Here is a 17058-nt window from a genome sequence, read left to right as displayed (position 1 = left end):
GGAATTTTTGTGGCCCCTCCTGAGCAGTGAAGAAGTGGTAGACTCCAAGTCCCCAGCTGATTTTCCAAGAGTGTGTGCGCATACCACTGGAAACGATGAACCAACGTTTGTATTTCTGCCAAACTTAGTGGCCTGGAAGCTGAAAATGTGAGTAAATTTTCAAATATTACACTCTCTCTACAGTGAAATCTGTGAGGTGAATATTGTCTGAAACAAATTTGAGATCTGATCAGCTTGTTTTCCCAAATTGCTACTCATTTTAGAAAATATCTTGATGTCTGTCTGTTACATGTACACTCCAAGAAGAGACAAATATATTGTTTCCTATAACAGCATGCATTCATATGTTTAGACCATGCTGCAGCTGTGAGCTGTGATATGTTGCAGTCTGTCATGTGGACTTATGCAATACATGAGAAAGCAGTACATTAGTATGTTAGTTGTATATTCACTAATATCTTTATATTCACTAACTTATAGCAGTTTTGGGATGTAGAACCCATGCCCAATTGTTAACCACAAAATAAAATGTGTATGTGCAGGATGTATTTAGTTATTTATTTATCTATTTATTCATTTATTTGTTTATTTGTTTATTTATTTATTAATGTATGTATGTATGTATGTATGTATGTATGTATTCACTTATTTATTCATTCATTTATCTATTTATTGTTTATTTATTTTATTGGTTTATTTATTAGTTTGTATGTTTATCTATTTATTTATGTTAAAAAGGGAATTTTTAGGCTTACCTGCTTCAGCTTTTAATACCATGGTATAATTACAATGTGACTTTTGCCGTAGCTAATCAATTATTGTTGCATTTATAATCATACCTGGATGTGTACAGAAACTGCATACCACTGGCTATCTTCACTGATTGTTAAATTCTAAGTTACTGTTATGATTATTGGGCTATATGGTGCCCTTCAACTATGTCAGCACCTGAGTGAGGTGGAATGAATGACTTAATGCGCTTCCAAAACACTGTTTGAGTTTGTCATGGCTCAAAATATCACTTCTTTTGTTGTTCTTGGATTCTACTTCTAATGGGATATTCTACCAAAGATGTTGTTAATACTCTGTTCACAGGAAATCTTCAAATTTTAATATCAATAGGAATCAGCGTGTGGTCGGTCGGGTGGTAGGGTGGTCCATTGCAAATATATTGCATCGCAAACTCCTTCTACAGTTTTGAAGCAATTTTGATAAAACTTGGTTACATGATGACATTGAGGTGTATATAGATGTGCAAGACATGTTTTTTTTTGTGTGTGTGTTTGTCGCAGAAAGCATTGCCATGGTAACCACAATTTTCCCAAAACCTTGTAGAGTGAACTACTTCCATGTAGTATTTGAGCAATTTATTTCAAATTTGGTATGTATAATGATCTATACGTGTAGTTATAAATGCAAGACACACTTTGTGCTTGTACCCAACAAGTCGTTGTGATGGTAACGACATATTTTCTTGAAAATCTTGTGGAGTGAACTACTTCCACAATTGTGAAGCAGTCAAACTCACCAGACAGACAGACAGGCAGACAGACAGACAGACAGACAGACAAACACACACACACACACACATAACCTTTTATCAAACCCAGGTTCAATTCTTTTTCATCGGAATCTGGGCTACAGGAGCGGGGGTATTAATCACCTTCAGTGATACAATTTTTTTTTGTACTTCTAGTTGGATTTGGATTATGTAGGATGCTGGGATTTCTGCCTACATTGCAAAGTGTATAAGTTCTTCTTCTCAAACTCAAACAAAAGAGCCAGAATTATAAGTTCAACTGCTGTATGTGTCATGTATTAATGATATAACAAAATATAAAGAGAATTCCACAAAGTTTCTTTTTTTGGGGGGGGGGGGGAGTACACCATTTCGGTTGATTTGGGGCATGTGCTGTTTGGTCGTCAAACTATCTCAATTGGCAACTGGTGGGATATATTTCTGTCCTCTTGAATGGGTGCAAAAAAATCTCAGTATTTGGATCGTGATCATTATCCCGCTATTTTGTCTGTGTGAATGCAACTAATGGTGATGGGGTGACAAGATTTCTGGGAAAAGAGGTGATCGGTCCTTGTCAACCTCTTATCGCTTGGCTGGGAATGGGAACTGTGTTGCGACATCCAAGCCTTGAGCAGCGAGGTGATCAAATTTTCGCTATTAAATCGTTGCGTGCTGCCATTGTCTACCGTTGTCAAGTTGTGTCTGCGGTGATATCAGTGTACCATTCTGCTCCATTATTCAGCATTCATTGAGTGGGGGTTGTGAAAGTAAAAGTTTGGCAGGGATGAATAAAAATTGCTCTGAAGAGTATGATAGAAGTGTAGCCCTCATAGATGATGAGTTTAATTAGTGTCAGCCTACTTTCAAGTGATTTATCGCATCATTAATACCTGACATGGTTCAGTTCTCTCTTTCTCCTCTCCCTCTCTCTCTCCTTGTACTCTCAGTAACTGCTCTATGCTCTCCTTTTACACATTATACAATTCTGTGGGACCTTTTAAAGACACTATTGAAAATTAAGAGCAGTGATTGAAAAAAAAAGAATGTTCAAATTATCACATTTGATACATTGTATATGTTTAGTTGTGTCACAAAACACCCTCCGTTCAAGAATTTTGAAATAAAGCCACAAATATGTGGAGATACATGTATGACAATTTTCTCAATATACTGTCATGGTGATGGTTTATTCTATAAATGGCTTTTAATAAAACCATTATTCACATTTTGCATATTTGACAACATTGCTTGTACTGATTAAAACTTTCATGTTCATTAGTTTTATCTTTGTCTCACACATTGGAACTATGTTGAAGCACTAAAGCTGTTCTTTTTTTTTTCATTTGCAAATGTTGATAGCAAGAAGCTTTGAGGTATACTGATACATGTGTAGCTCAGCCAGGACTGCTTTTGTTGTACTTTGTCTCCGCTTGTCTAGAGTTCACCTTTGATTTCATCTGTTCCATTATTCTCTTCCATGTATCATCTTTCCCTCCCCCTCTTCCTCTTTTCTCTCTCTCTCTCTCTGTTTTTCTCTTTCTGTCTTTCCTTCTCTCTGTCTCTAATTTGTCTATCTATTTATCTCTATCTACCTCTATCTACATAGTATCTACCTGTCTATCTATCTCTATCTATCTATCTGTATCTATCTGTCTATCTATCTCTATAGCTATCTATCTCTATAGCTATCTATCTCTATCTATCTATCTCTATCTATCCATCCGTCTATCTATCTGTCTATCTATCTTTATCTACCTATCTATCTATCTATCTATCTATCTATCTATCTATCTATCTATCTATCTTTCTTGTTGTCAATGTCTGTCAATCTATCTATCTGTCCTTCTTTCTTCTTCCCTTCTTGTCTCTCTCTGTCATTACTCTGGCTCTGTCAACACTGAATCTGAGTAGTTTAATACAGTAGTCACCAATCACCAGTCACAAAGTGTGACTGGCAACTTTCGTAGAACCAAAAATGTTTGTCAGCATGAAACTTATGCGAATTTCTCATTGAGCCACGATTCACACACACACACACAAAGATAAAAGGGATGCATGCAAAAGTTTCTGTCTACGCAATGCATTGAATGTCAATGGCGATATGCGAAAGTTCACATGCTGCTAAATACTAATAGGTGGTCAGTTCCAAGTTGCAAAAGCTTCGTGCTGCAATTTTTTCTGGTTTTGCAATGTATTGTACAAACAGGGCTGCACACTAACCCATTTTTCTACTGGTCCGACCTGTCTGTTGGACCAGTAGGTACCCAGTTTTTCCATTTTTTACTGGTCCATTCCTGAAAAAGTTGCTGGTCTGACAGTGTTTTGTACTTGTCCTGGACCCTCGCACCAGTGCTAGTGTGCAGCCTTGGTACAAGTTTCCCCGGTGCCCAGACTAAAGGAATAGACACCTGCAATCTTGATGAGAAAGGACTTTTCTCTTTTAATTAAGGAAAAGCTCCAAACCCCAAGTTGAAGTTGGCTTCAATAAAAAGAGCAGTAATTAAACAGAACAGAAATTGTGATATGAACAACTGAGTGGAAAAATTAAAAGTTGAAGTTGACTTCAGTAAAAAGAGCAGTAATTTATTTAAACAGAACAGGAAATTTGATATGAACAACTAAGTCAAAAAAGTTGAAGTTGACTTCAATAGATAGAGTAGAATTAGACAGAACAGGAAATTTGATACAAACAACTTAGTGGAAAAATTAAAACTTAGGCAGAAATATGAGAAAGCTTTTTAAATTTTCAGAGCACCTGTGCTTTCTTTAAATAGTGATACTACTCACTGTTTCATACGGATGTAAGTTATAAAAGGAAAAGATGGTTTCACCTAAAAAAAATAAGAGTTTCCCATTGACTTGCTCACAAGTCGTAAAACTGAGTTTTGAGTGTGATGGAACAAGATTTCACAGACAGTGAAAGATGAGATACTCTTTTCAATATGGCGAAAATAGAGCATTCTCATCTTTCGCTGAATGCAAAATCACGTTCCGTTGCTCGAAAATGATCATCGCTATTTGTGTTATGGCATATTTTATGCAACACCATCTAGACATTCATGAGTATTATCCAATGTACATGCCATTTTTCAGGAAAAATGGTATAGTTATACCACAAAGTGATTGATAGAAATGATCAGTGATACTAAAATAATGAGTTTTGTTTGTAACGGACTGAATGTGCAAGTGCTGCAAAAGTATGCATATTGTGACATTAGAGGAGTGTGATGTTAGGGTACTGCGATTTGAAAGTGTCAAAGGTCAAAGATTGAGATCAAGTTCTGAAAGTTCAAAGTCTACAGAGTACACAAGTTTGGTTTATAACATTATGTATCAGATCTTCAATAATGTGGTATGAGTGTACAGTAAAAGTATATTTTGAGGAAAATACAGTTTTTGGGCCAGCAGAGTCCTCATTCCAAACATGTGGGTTGAATTTAGCTTCCAACAAGTTTGCAGTTGTACAAGTACAACACATCAGATTCCATTACTACACTGTACAAAGTTGTACATATTTCAGATATTTCGATCATTTGTTGAGTGTATCATTTAATGCCAAATGTATTTTTGTCTGGGGTTTTCCTCATTGCCTTTTCTTTGAATTGCATTAGATTTGGTAAAGAGTGAATGTTTTGTTGTTGTTTCTGTCGTATATTTGTTTCTGTTTTTGTCTTTATATTTTCTTATTTTAACTTTTCAAAAAAGGGGAAAAAATAGCTATGCTCTGTTGGTGGCAAATGTTGCATTTTTGTCTGAGATTTTTCTTTTTTTTTCATTGCCTCTTCTTGGAATTGCATCAGATTTGGTAAAGAGTGAGTGTTTGTTGTTGTTTCTGTCATAGTATATTTGTTTCTGTATCTGCCTTACAATTGTTTCTTTTATCTTCAAAAAAAAAAAGATAGCTGTGCTTTGTTGGTGGCAATTATTTCCCTCTGATGCTTCTTGGAATAAAGTCTTTCCTGGTTGAGAGAGATGTGGAAGTGAAGTGAGGAAAGAAAGAAACAACAAAAACAATCATTGACTGACGCCCTGATTTCCTGTTCAGTAGGAATTTGGGGTTTTACTTCCATTGTATGTTTTTATCATTAAGGATGCGATGAAATAAGGCATAGGCTGCATATATATCTAGCTCCAGAGAGATAATCATGTTTCAAAATGCATTTTGAATGGCAATTCTCTGGGTGCTGCCTTCTTTTAACATCTCTGCGCGATCTAAGCGTCGTCACTGTGGAGGTGCTTTCTGCCGTTTGACCCGGGAAGTAGAGGTCAACTAGTGCACATGCTTTTGTTGTACGACTGATGGCATGTACGTACTGAGTATACTGGCACTGTTGACCATGGCAGCTCGGAGATCTAAACGTGTTTCAAAATGGCATTGCGTGTATCTACTGGCAGAAAGGCAATCATGGTCTCAAACAAATTTCTGAATGCCCTTGGAATGGTATTTCAAATTGGCATTTATAAATACGTTTGAAAACACTGCTGCATTTATCTATTGCCTAAAAATGCCTCTAAAGCATTCAGATTTGCGATCCTGCCTCAGAAAATTTTTTAAATGAATGCACCCACAGTTTCCCCAGCTGATCTTACTGTACCGTCATTACTGAGAAAAGCATTTATTCACCCGTTGAGGACAGGCTGATTTTGCTAGATCACCCATAGACCCTTGCCCGAGTATACTCGGGGCTCGTCCTCAACAGGGTAAGGTGTAGCTAAAGATGGAAATGATTGCCCTTTGCTACAAGTGAACCATAATGTTAGCATTGTTCAGCCACATATTCCATGCCTCAATGACTCTGCAGATATGCACATGTTGCATGATTGCCGATTGTGCAAAGGTGGGGCTCAACCATGAAATTTTGATGCAAGAGAGATATCAAAATTTGACAATTCAAAAGTGAGAAAGAGACTAATTTTCAGCAGTGATGCTGTGTTATGGATTGGCAGGTTCAAAGCATTGAACAATTGCTCGACAAGATTTTTAGTTCTAAATGAATTTACCTCAGTTGTACGCATGCATGCAGTGAATGCAGAAATATTAGTAGAGTACATCAGTTAAAATGTGAGGAAAATGGGACAATCTGTTTAACCATTATGAATTTGCAAAGTTCCATTACTGCCATCTAGAATAATCTGTGCTGTCACAGTAGTACAGTAATATAAGGAAATATATATAAAGGCATTCAACGCATAATAGCATAGTGAAAGAGTGTCTGACTAACCTCTTTCAAGAGGCATATGAATGATACTACCCCTAACATATTAGATAGTAAGTAACAAGTTGAAGGAATGTGTTGATGGCAATGCGGTCTTTAAAAAGAATATTGAAAACACTGAACTTAATACCTTCAGTCTGCAAATTAAGATAGAAGTAGTGTAGATCTGCCCAAACACATGAAAAATCCCAATTCAGCTTAGTTGACTAAAAATGCTACTTTCAGGCATACTTGGCTGTAGCAACTCATGCAACTTTTGTAGGTTTTGTGATATGTGATCACATACTAAGTGAGTGAGAGAGAAGGAGATAGACAGACAGACAGACAGACTTGCATACACAGACAGACAGAGGGAAAGATGTAAGTGTATATATGCTAAAATGCTGAATGCACAATTTCTTTAATTCTTGATTCTTGCATTATATGCAATACTGAATGGAGTAGCAAAAAAAGTCATGAAAATCATGTTTTATGCTGAAAGAAAAATACTTATACAGATATTGGTTTATGGGACCCTCATTGATTGATATTCATTTGATACAAAAATGTGTCTGCAAATTCTCGGGCTGTGGCCAGTTTCTTATTTAGATTGTGTTAGCTTACACGTCTTGTTTGCTTATAGAACTTAAAATTGTAAAGGCATCAATTTTTGTTTTATTTTTGTTGTGTTTTTCAATTCATGGTTTTCAAAACTAAAGCACAATTTTCTGAAGCCAATCTGTAGGTGGTACATTTGCATTAGATTTCAGGGGCAATTACACTGCTTTGTGCTAGTTGTACTTGGTCTTGGTCATGGAATAATATTAATTTCTTGGCATGATTATTGACCTGATGTAAAATTACAATCTACATGCTGTAGAACTCAACCACTGAGTGGATTAAAGACCTACAAACTGTAATGAGTGCTAGATTACAGTGCCTTATGGCCCATATTCAGCTGCAATAGCTGGTCTTCCATGGGTCCAGTTGGATGTCCCGTTATTGTTAGGCAGAAATACTTCACCAGGTTAAACATGCTTCCCTTTGTGATGAATAAGTGAAGCGGGATTTATACAAAATGTGAACAGTAGTTGTAATAAAATTGTTTCTAGAACAAACCATCTACAGTTATGGTTTATTGAGAAATATAGTGATATCTCCTTTATGTTTTATGCTTTATTGTGGTTTTATTTTTTTTTATAGATATGATAGGATGCTTTGTGATATAACTGACCTATACATATGCATCAAATGTGATGACTCAAACATTTTATAAATCACTGCTCCCAGTGGTAATTAGTACTTTTAAAAGGAAATAGGCCTACTCCTCTACCACACAAGGGGAAAAAAAATCGATTGGAACCTGACTTCATGCAATTGAACTTGCTTAGGGAAGTCTTAGAGGGTGTGTGTTTAGGGAGCCTTGAAGCTTATAATGTGTGCAGCAACAGTTCATAATCATTGTCAGAATTAGCAGTGACCTTGTTAAATGACAACAGATGTGTTAGAAGGAAGGCAAGGTGTTAGCCCGTGATTAGATGTGTCGTTTGCTGCCTGTCTGTCATTTTCACCATAGCCTGGCCTAGTGGAAGCAAGTTTGTATCCTCTTCAGGAAGTAGTGCCCCGGTTCTTCCTTCTTCGATCTCTCGAAAACCAGGAAAATGTTTTCCCTCCCCCCCCCCCTCCTCCTCAACCCCACCCCCACCCCCAGGGGTTAGTGGTTTGGTAGTGTCTGCAATGAATATACATGACTGCTGCATTTGGCAGCACCAGCACAGATTGGTGGGACTGAGTTTCCAGGCAAACCACTTCCTCATGCTCACAGAGCTCCCATTGGTTTGCTGAGTCAGTACCAGGCGGATTAGCCCCGCCCCTCTCGGGGCAAACTCATGAATATTGAACAGTGTGTCTGCTATGCCACCTTTGCCAGCGAGAGTCTTGCATGCATATTCATGCCCCAAAAGTTACTGGCTGCTGCTTGATTGGTGAGTCACAGGTCATGTGATAGGCGTTCCGTGAGTCAGAAGTGGCCATGTGAAATCAGATGCTATTTAAACACAGTGATTGGTACACTGTGTTTATTCCATCTAGTGCACTGGGGTGAGTCAGCCTGTCCGGACGTGTTGTGCTGTGGCTATTGTGTGCATTTGGACTTGTGCGTAAACGAGAGAATCTTGCCATTAGTAGCAGTCATCAAAATTGTGGAAACCTCGGGAGGTTGTTTGGAGAAGAATTGTTCAAACCCATCGGCCATGGCAGGTGTAACTGAAGCATATCACAGGAATTTTCATCAGACTGGATTCGTTATCTTAATTAATGGGCATGCATTCAACCATACTGAGATGGGAGGTGGTCTGTGGGCACAAACAGAGATAATGCCTGCCCTTCCTGGGACTTGAACTGAGGGCCCTAAGCGTCTGGTGTAGGTACCTGAATATTTCAGTGTCTTCTGAGGTGATGCCCAGTCAAAATGGCACAGTCTTCTCTTCTGTGCCACGCTGGAACCATCGAGTGTGAGGTAAAGTTGCGCAATATTTGCTCAATACTCTCTTACCCTTTCTCTCTCTCTCTTTCCTTCTCTCTCCCCTGCCTGCCGTTGCCTGCCGTTGCCTGCCTGCCATATTGATAGCTGTATTATAAAAGAACCGACCTGTGGCCATGCCATGGGACAATGTATGTAGGGCTGTAGCAGGTCTCTTGCAGTTTCAGCCAGATTCAAGACCTTACCACCCCTCCATGATTAGCTCTTGAAATTTGAATGTTGTAAAATTCTGTCCCATCTCCAAACTGATGTTTTCTACCCCTTGAAGCCTCAAGAGTCCCCCTCCTAGACCCAGGCTTAGCTACCTCATCTAATCCCTCCTCGACCCCTTTCTGCCACCATACTGCCCTGCTCCCCCTAACCACACCAGGGGTGTGGATTTGTCATCCCTCTTTTCTTTAGCTTGTGTCTTTAGTCCGTGAAGGGATTTGCCAGATTTTTGAAACTCCTTGTTGGTAGGGGTGATCATTTTTTGCCATAGATGACAATGGTGACCAGTTCTTTTGTGTTAGCACCATGCTTTTATTGTACATGCTGAAGGTGATACATTCAATATTTTTTCTTCTTCTTTACACAGTGGTAAGCTCCAGAACAGTGTTCTCTTAGAATTGGTCAGCTGCAACAATTTAAACGCTGAAGTCAAACTGAAAAATCTTTGGCGTTAATGTCGAATCTACAGAAATGCAACCTAACAATCTTAGGTGCATTTAGTGCTCTTGTAGGTGACATTGATGTAAAAGTGCACACACGTGCACCTATGCCTAATAGTGAGGGTAGAAAATTTGTCACCATTACATGTAATTGCCAACAAATTTAATCGGTAATACAAATGTAAGTGCGAGTGTGGTTCTTGAGTTATGAGAACTTGCCCACTGTAATCCTCTGGATGTTTTAAGTAGGCGAGCACGAGTGGGAGTACGCCTTTTTGTTTCTCACCTTGCATCTTCCAAAATCATTCCACCATTACTTGTCACTCCAAGGTTCACTAGAAAATTGGGATATTCAGTTTGAGTGGGATTTGAAAGAAACTGTGACCTTTTGTCACTGAAGAATGCTGCATTTTAATCATGCCGACAATGAGTCAGCAAGCTTTATGTGCCCTTCTGTCGTTTACAGGCAGGCATATTAAATGAGGGTAGGGTGAGACTACATGAACACTACACTGCTGTCTATACAGAAAAAAAGTGTTAGATTGGTGGCAACATGCCAGCTTAAAATACCAGGCCTATATGTCTTCGTATGTATACTCTATGTTTGTCTGTGAGAGTAATGTCTCCTTGTTTCGTGCTGCCTTACCTCTTTTCAAGATAACATGAGACCATGTAAAACAGATTGACGCAACAGTGCCCTAGGTTAGAATCAAAGTTGTCACTTTATATCCAATTAGCTGATAGTCCTAATTCAGTATATCATGATAATATAGTCATGAAAATGGTTAGTTTTTATTATGCAGTAGTTCACAGCCCGAAGGACTGATATTGAATTGTGTTTTGGACTTGGGAAAGAATTAATTTGGGGATTTAAAAAAAAAGGAAAATCAGTGAGTCACCTACGACAAGAAATCATTTTCATGCTTCACACTGAGCTTTGCTGCTTTTCAGAGATATCGAAACTTTTGAACTTTGAACTCGCTGGCCGTTGCTAATGACGTTTGTTCTCTTACCAAACCTTATCTCCTTTATACCAGTTTGATATGATGGATACCATTGCCAAATATGAGTGTAGTTTGTTTGTTTGTAGGGGTGTTCAACCATCAAAATTGAGCTAATTTTGAATCTTCTCTGTAAAGATACTCTGCATGCTCCCCCATATTTGATGTAGGGCCTAAATGTGTGGTTAGCAAGAATAGAATCTTGGTAACTTGCTCCATTGTGTTTCCCGCTTTTTTCCTGAACATCCTAATCATAATGTATAATTTATCATACAGTAATACAGTCATATTGATAGCATCCCAGGGCAAAATGAGCACTCCATTGCCCAGTTTGCCATCAGGCTTGTTCACTCACACCCAATATGAAACAGTTTGATAAAAACTTGATTTTTGCAACGCAATTTGAAAAAAAGATAATCTTGTGTGTGAATGGGCCTGCAGATTACGTATCCAGTTCTTCTGTGCACACATTGATCTATTTCCAGTATGTAATTTTGACTACTGGTACATTCAGCTTGAAAAAAAATAATAATATTGGCAATAATGTGAGCATTTCTGTACAACTTTCAATGAGGAACACATCACTTTAATATGCCTGGCTCACCCACGGCAACTGAAACTCACTATTGGGCAAGTAATACAAATGAATGTTAAATTTATAGGACACTTGTGAATTTGGGTATGTGGTTTAAAGTTCTTGCTCCTTGGTTTATGGTTTACCAGAAAGGCTTGTGAATTCCTTCATGTGCAGAGCAGTAATAAATACTTATTGTATTATGCACAGGTAATAACCAGAGTGGAGTTTGTATTTTATGCTCATTCTACAGGAGAAGATATTTTTTTTTCTTTTTTAATTCAGTTCTTTTTCTTTTAATTTAGGCTGTTGGCTTGAGTCTGTTCTCTTTGATGGCAAATTGTATTGCTCAGTACTACCGCAAACAAGACTGGTTTAGAAGCTATAATATTTTCACATAAGGGTTGTATTAGATTATACTTTTCCCACTTTAATTTTGATGGAAGAATTCCCTCCCACCCCCCCCCCCACCCAACTACTGTTGTTTTATTCCGTGAAACTCACATTTTTTTCTTTCTTTTTTTAATCAAACATTTCTCGTGAATATATATGAGATGTTTTTAAGAATTATTCATGAAAGCCTTCTCTTTTACTAGGCTGTACAAATTTCCTGCCAGCAATTAAAGTGCAGAATGTATAATGGCTTTAACACAGGCATAAAGAAATAAAAGATGGTTCATTTCATGGAGACCCCATGCAGTGATACAGAGGGTACCAGCAGAACGCTTGATAATCCTCGCAGTTTATGTTCCTTTACCCGTGAATGGGCCTCTCGCCATATAACTCTCTTTGTCTTATTGGCAACAAGAGTTTGTACGCTACCAGTCAAATTTCGCCATGCTGGCTGTTGGTATTATTACTGCCTGTTTTGTGAACACCAAGTTTGGTTCCTACTATGTCACAATCTTCAACAAAGCCGACAGTTAAGTTCGGCTGGTGTAACATTTTTAGTTAGATTTTGTTTTCTTTTGTTTTCTTTTGTTTGTTTTTTTGTGGGGGGGGGGGGTGTGAACATTATTAACATGGTACCATCATACCAGCTTTTTATCTGATTCGGACAGACTTTCGGGGACCCACCTCCATGTCCGCACCCTTAGTGTCCCGATCATGCTGAGTAATATTGCTGGTTAGATGCTGAATCTGGGATGGAAAGGAAGTCATGAAACAAAATGAAAAGTAATTAAGGTTCAGTCTTCTTTGCAGCCAGCTAACCAAAGTCCAGACCTATGAGAGCTGCAGACCTGCTTTGAAATAGCTAGTGTCTGATGGGAAAAAGAATGATGTCAGAAAATGCTGTTCTTTCAGACATTGATCCAGTAGAAAGAATATTTTCAGTCTCAGATATTTTCTGTGACTGCCAGTGCATATAAACAAATGTGGGTGTGCTGTGTTGAACAGTATGGTGGAGTTTATGATTTAAAAAAAAAAAGAAATATTAAAAGGAAGTGAATATCCTCTCACCCTCATTAAACTTGTTTGTCTCAATTGCATTTCTTTGGTATAGTTGTTGTCTTCAGGCAAAGACTTTTTTGCCAAATGTTGTGAATGTGCTTTTTATTTGTGGTTAGAGTCTGTATTACAACTACCAACAAGGTATTCAAACGTGACTTCCATGTAGGGGATCCAGGAATACATGCTTTGACCATTGCTTTGCCAGGCAAGCCGTGGACAAGGTTTCTATCGGCAGAGACAGATTTAATGGAAAAGATGCTCCATACAAAATCAGAGCCGCTATATTTCCCTGAATCTTCAGCAGGCTCCCTAAAAACTGAAATTTCCCACCGGCACCGTGTCTTGACAAAAGAAAATAAAATCCTCCCTTGTTCGGGTATTATTCTAGTCGCTTGAATTGCATTGTACACACATGTACAATGTGATACACGAGTATGGCATCTTTCTGATTGCTTTGTTAGATCTTCATGATTTTGATGTTAGAATATTTGCAGCAATGCATAAGATTTAAAAAAAAAGATATTGATAAACTGTAGTATAACAAGTCTAGCTATTCCCACCCATTACAAAAAATGAGAAATGATAAAAAAGAAATCAATATTTCTTTTTATCTTTTGAGGTTTTCTTCCTGGGGTAGGTGTACACCCAGTTGTAACAAAAGGTGGGCACATTCCATGGAATGCCAGCAATGTGTGTAATGACAGGTCTATTATGTCAGGTTTCAAAGAATCATCCATGTGTATCATAGCATTTCTGTCAATTACCATCTCCTCTTAACCCCCCCCCCCCCCTTTAGCAAGGTAACATATCAACCTCGCTCACTGAGATTGTTGGTGCAATGTGAATGAACTTTGTAAAAATTGTAATTGTGTGTAAAATGTCTTTATGTGTGAGTGTGTGTTGTCCATGTGTGAATGATTCCATATTGAATTTAGTATGTGTGCCCATTTACTACATTAAAATACTTTTGAAATCTACTATGCCAGGTACAAAGTTTGTGGTACTGACAGGGATCACATACTGATAAGTAGATGTTACTCATGTAATTGTGTGATTTAAAAAAAAAAAAAAATCACATACTTTTCATGTGCTCTCTCTAACTTCAGAAGTAAGGCGTGGGACTAAATAAGGATTTCCAAAGCAGTAAAGCAGGAGCCAGTTAACAGAATAGAAAATGGAAATAACTTGGCTTATACAGAATTCTTCAGAACAATGAGTATGAGAGACAAGATCAATTATTAATCCACAAGGTAGCCAAGTAAAGAGTTTGGGTACATGGAAGCGATTATCAACAATGTAAGAGGGCTCACTTATGATTTGTAATTCTTTTGAGCATGTCTTTGTTATCTTTATTCTGGTAAAAGCTCTACAGACTTGATATTTCACTACAACCTGTGGTGATTTTCATGGATCAACTACAAATGTCAGTACCTCACCAATGAAATGACTCTAAATCAAATCGTTGTTTCCTTCCCCTGTTCATGCATCCGTCTAGGTGACAAATTCCGCCTCGTACTCGCCACCACGCTGCGCGAGGATGGCTTCCCAGACGAAACCGACTTTGTGGCCCTGGACGATGGCCAGCCGAGCCGGGCCGACAGCTTCGAGTATGTGATGTATGGCAAGGTCTACCGCATCGAGGGAGATGAAAGCCTCACGGAAGCAGCCACTAAATTGTAAGATTTGTTCATTCTCACTTGAGTTGCAACATAAAAGAGTTTACTCCTATGGTAGAGCTCTCTGAATCTTAATATAATAAAGGCACCAAGTTTCCTACCATATTCTGAGCAACAGTCTTTCATTAACTTAGTGCTTCCTAGAACTTGATGGATCATATGCAAAGCTTATGGTGAATATCGAATCTGGCAGGGCTCGGGTTAAGGATATATGGTATGAGGCTCTCAAGGGTCTACGCACATATTTCTGCAGTATTTATGAAGGATGGCAAAGGACGTTAACTTCACGGCTGTGACGTCTCTGATTTTGAAGTGCCGGTATGACGGCAAGCCTTCCACTGCTCTCAGAATACACCTTGATTGAGTGATTCATCTTTCAAGTCACTCCAGGTCATGACGATGTCTATCTTCCAGTTCACTCCCTCAGTCTCTCCATACTCCTCTATCCCTGCCTTCTATCGCCCCTCACTTCTCTCCGTAAGACATGGGCAGTATCAAGTGAGATGATCAGACCTCCCAACCATTCTGAATTTGGAGGAAAGAATCTGAATTTGTGACCATTCCCAGCTCTTGTTTCAATAGGAGTTTCTTTATTTTTCCTGATAATTTCACTACTCACTCCTTATGGGAACTGCTCTTTCTTTCCTATTTGAGCCAAATCATCCCTATTTTCAGTTGAAAAGAAAGGTTAGGAGGTCTGGTTGATGATACTCCATACACACTAGTACAGGGAAACCTCACTGTAATGAGGTTGCCAGGTCTGCTAATGTTACCTCGTTATAACAAGTACCTTATTTTAAATGTACTTAAAAAGAAAGAGAGAGAGGTCAGCTAAACATAGTTTTGGAAACTGGAATTGCTACTGATCGCCATGACTGCCGATTTTACCTTGTCTGAAACAGGTACCTTGTAAATATTCTGAAGAAGCAAACAGCAGTTATGAGAAATTGAGATCACCAAGTTCACCTTGTTGAAAGTGGCACCTCATTGTAAGGGAGCTCGTTATAACGGGGTTTCCTTGAATGACATTCAAGATGTCATGTATACTAATAGATTACATGCAAGTACAGGTTGCTGGTTAAGTCTTTTGAATATGTACATGTAATACTGCAAAGATTTGGGTTTATCTCTGAATTTGATAAAGAGAAAATTAATGAAGTGAGACAAAACAAGACTTCTATAGACCCACAGAGGTCCAAAGGAAAGATGAAACAGGGGGAAAAGAAACTGAAACACAGGATAAGATGGTTTCAGTATCAACAGATGGGTTTGTGCAGCTGCGAAAAGGAATTTATAGATATGGTGTGCAAATCAACATTTTGTGGCGTGCATTTTGTCATACATTTCTGTGAAACTGTATGGAGGAACATGTAAGTCTCTGTTTCAGTCTTGATCCTAACTTTGGTTTTGAAGTCATTTCGGCTGTACGTATAGACAAAGAACCTTATGCCAGTAATTTCGAGCAAATGGAATGCGTGCTGTGGAGCTGAGTAAGGCAACTCCGAAGTTGCATCATGAGCTTGAGACTTCCCTGATGCTATCGCCTGATCAAACAAAAAGGGAACAGCTGAAATTTAGTGGTTGGGTATGGAGTTACCCTCTCGATGAAATATTGAAACCAAGATCCATCCCAACCCCCCCCCCCCTTTTTTTGAATGATATTGGTATTGGTAGGACACTTGTACCCCCTTGTACACATCTGTGTTGTCGTGGCGATGGCACCTGTTTGGTTTCAGCCATGTGTTTGAGCACCTGCCCATCCAGTCATGATGCAAACATACAGCACATCTCCGCCAGTCGGAAAGCACAAAATAGTCGTGTATGTAAGAGGAAGTCATCAGCGGGATGCTTCTCCTTCTCGGAAGAGGTGTGTGAAACTGGATGGGTTTTCGTGTGCATTGTTGAACAGTTGTTGTTCATTTGTGGTCTTTCTTGCACTCCATCTTGCTTTGTTCGTTCACCTCTGTCCATGTAAACAATGTTTTTATCCATTCACGAGTATGGTTAGCCTTGCGAGTGTAAACCTGGCTGTATCTGCGGAGTGTGGCCAACCTACAGCTGGCCTGTTCCTCTTTTCTTCTCCCTTCACTACCAAAAAGAAAAAAAGAAAACATCATATGCTTTTTACTCTATTAGATGTGATCATTCTCATGCTATACAGTCAGACCTCTCTTATCCGGCCTCCCTTTATTCGGATCTCTCTTTTATCTTGATGCGATCTCACTGCAATTTTATATATTTTCTTTTTAATCTAACAATTATGGGAAAAAAGGATATTTCAAACTCAGATAAATTCCTGCACAAACTCACATGAAATAGGCCTACATATTATTCCCAACATAACTGACATACATTCACATCAAACTTTTGTCTAAATACATGCATTCAGACATTCACTACCCCTAAAGCACCGCAGTGTACGCTACCTGCAATAGGTTACATGTAGCTA

The 17058-nt window shown here is 38.6% G+C and overlaps 1 protein-coding gene across 1 annotated transcript in view; it reads left to right on the top strand.

Moving 5' to 3' along the window:
- Positions 1-17058, top strand: part of LOC139726199 (DNA-directed RNA polymerases I, II, and III subunit RPABC3-like) — a 90099-nt gene that overhangs the window by 58087 nt on the left and 14954 nt on the right. Inside the window, exon 3 of the mRNA XM_071637269.1 lies at positions 14429-14609. Within this exon, the coding sequence (XP_071493370.1) occupies positions 14429-14609 (181 nt within the window). The remainder of the gene's footprint in view (positions 1-14428; positions 14610-17058) is intronic.

Source organism: Diadema antillarum, unplaced genomic scaffold, assembly GCF_040938485.1.
Source record: "Diadema antillarum isolate AM-2024a unplaced genomic scaffold, OU_Dant_1.0 seq00000081_RagTag, whole genome shotgun sequence".
Taxonomy (NCBI): domain Eukaryota; kingdom Metazoa; phylum Echinodermata; class Echinoidea; order Diadematoida; family Diadematidae; genus Diadema; species Diadema antillarum.
Note: the sequence above shows the minus strand (reverse complement) of the source record. Positions and strands in the feature narration are given on the sequence as shown.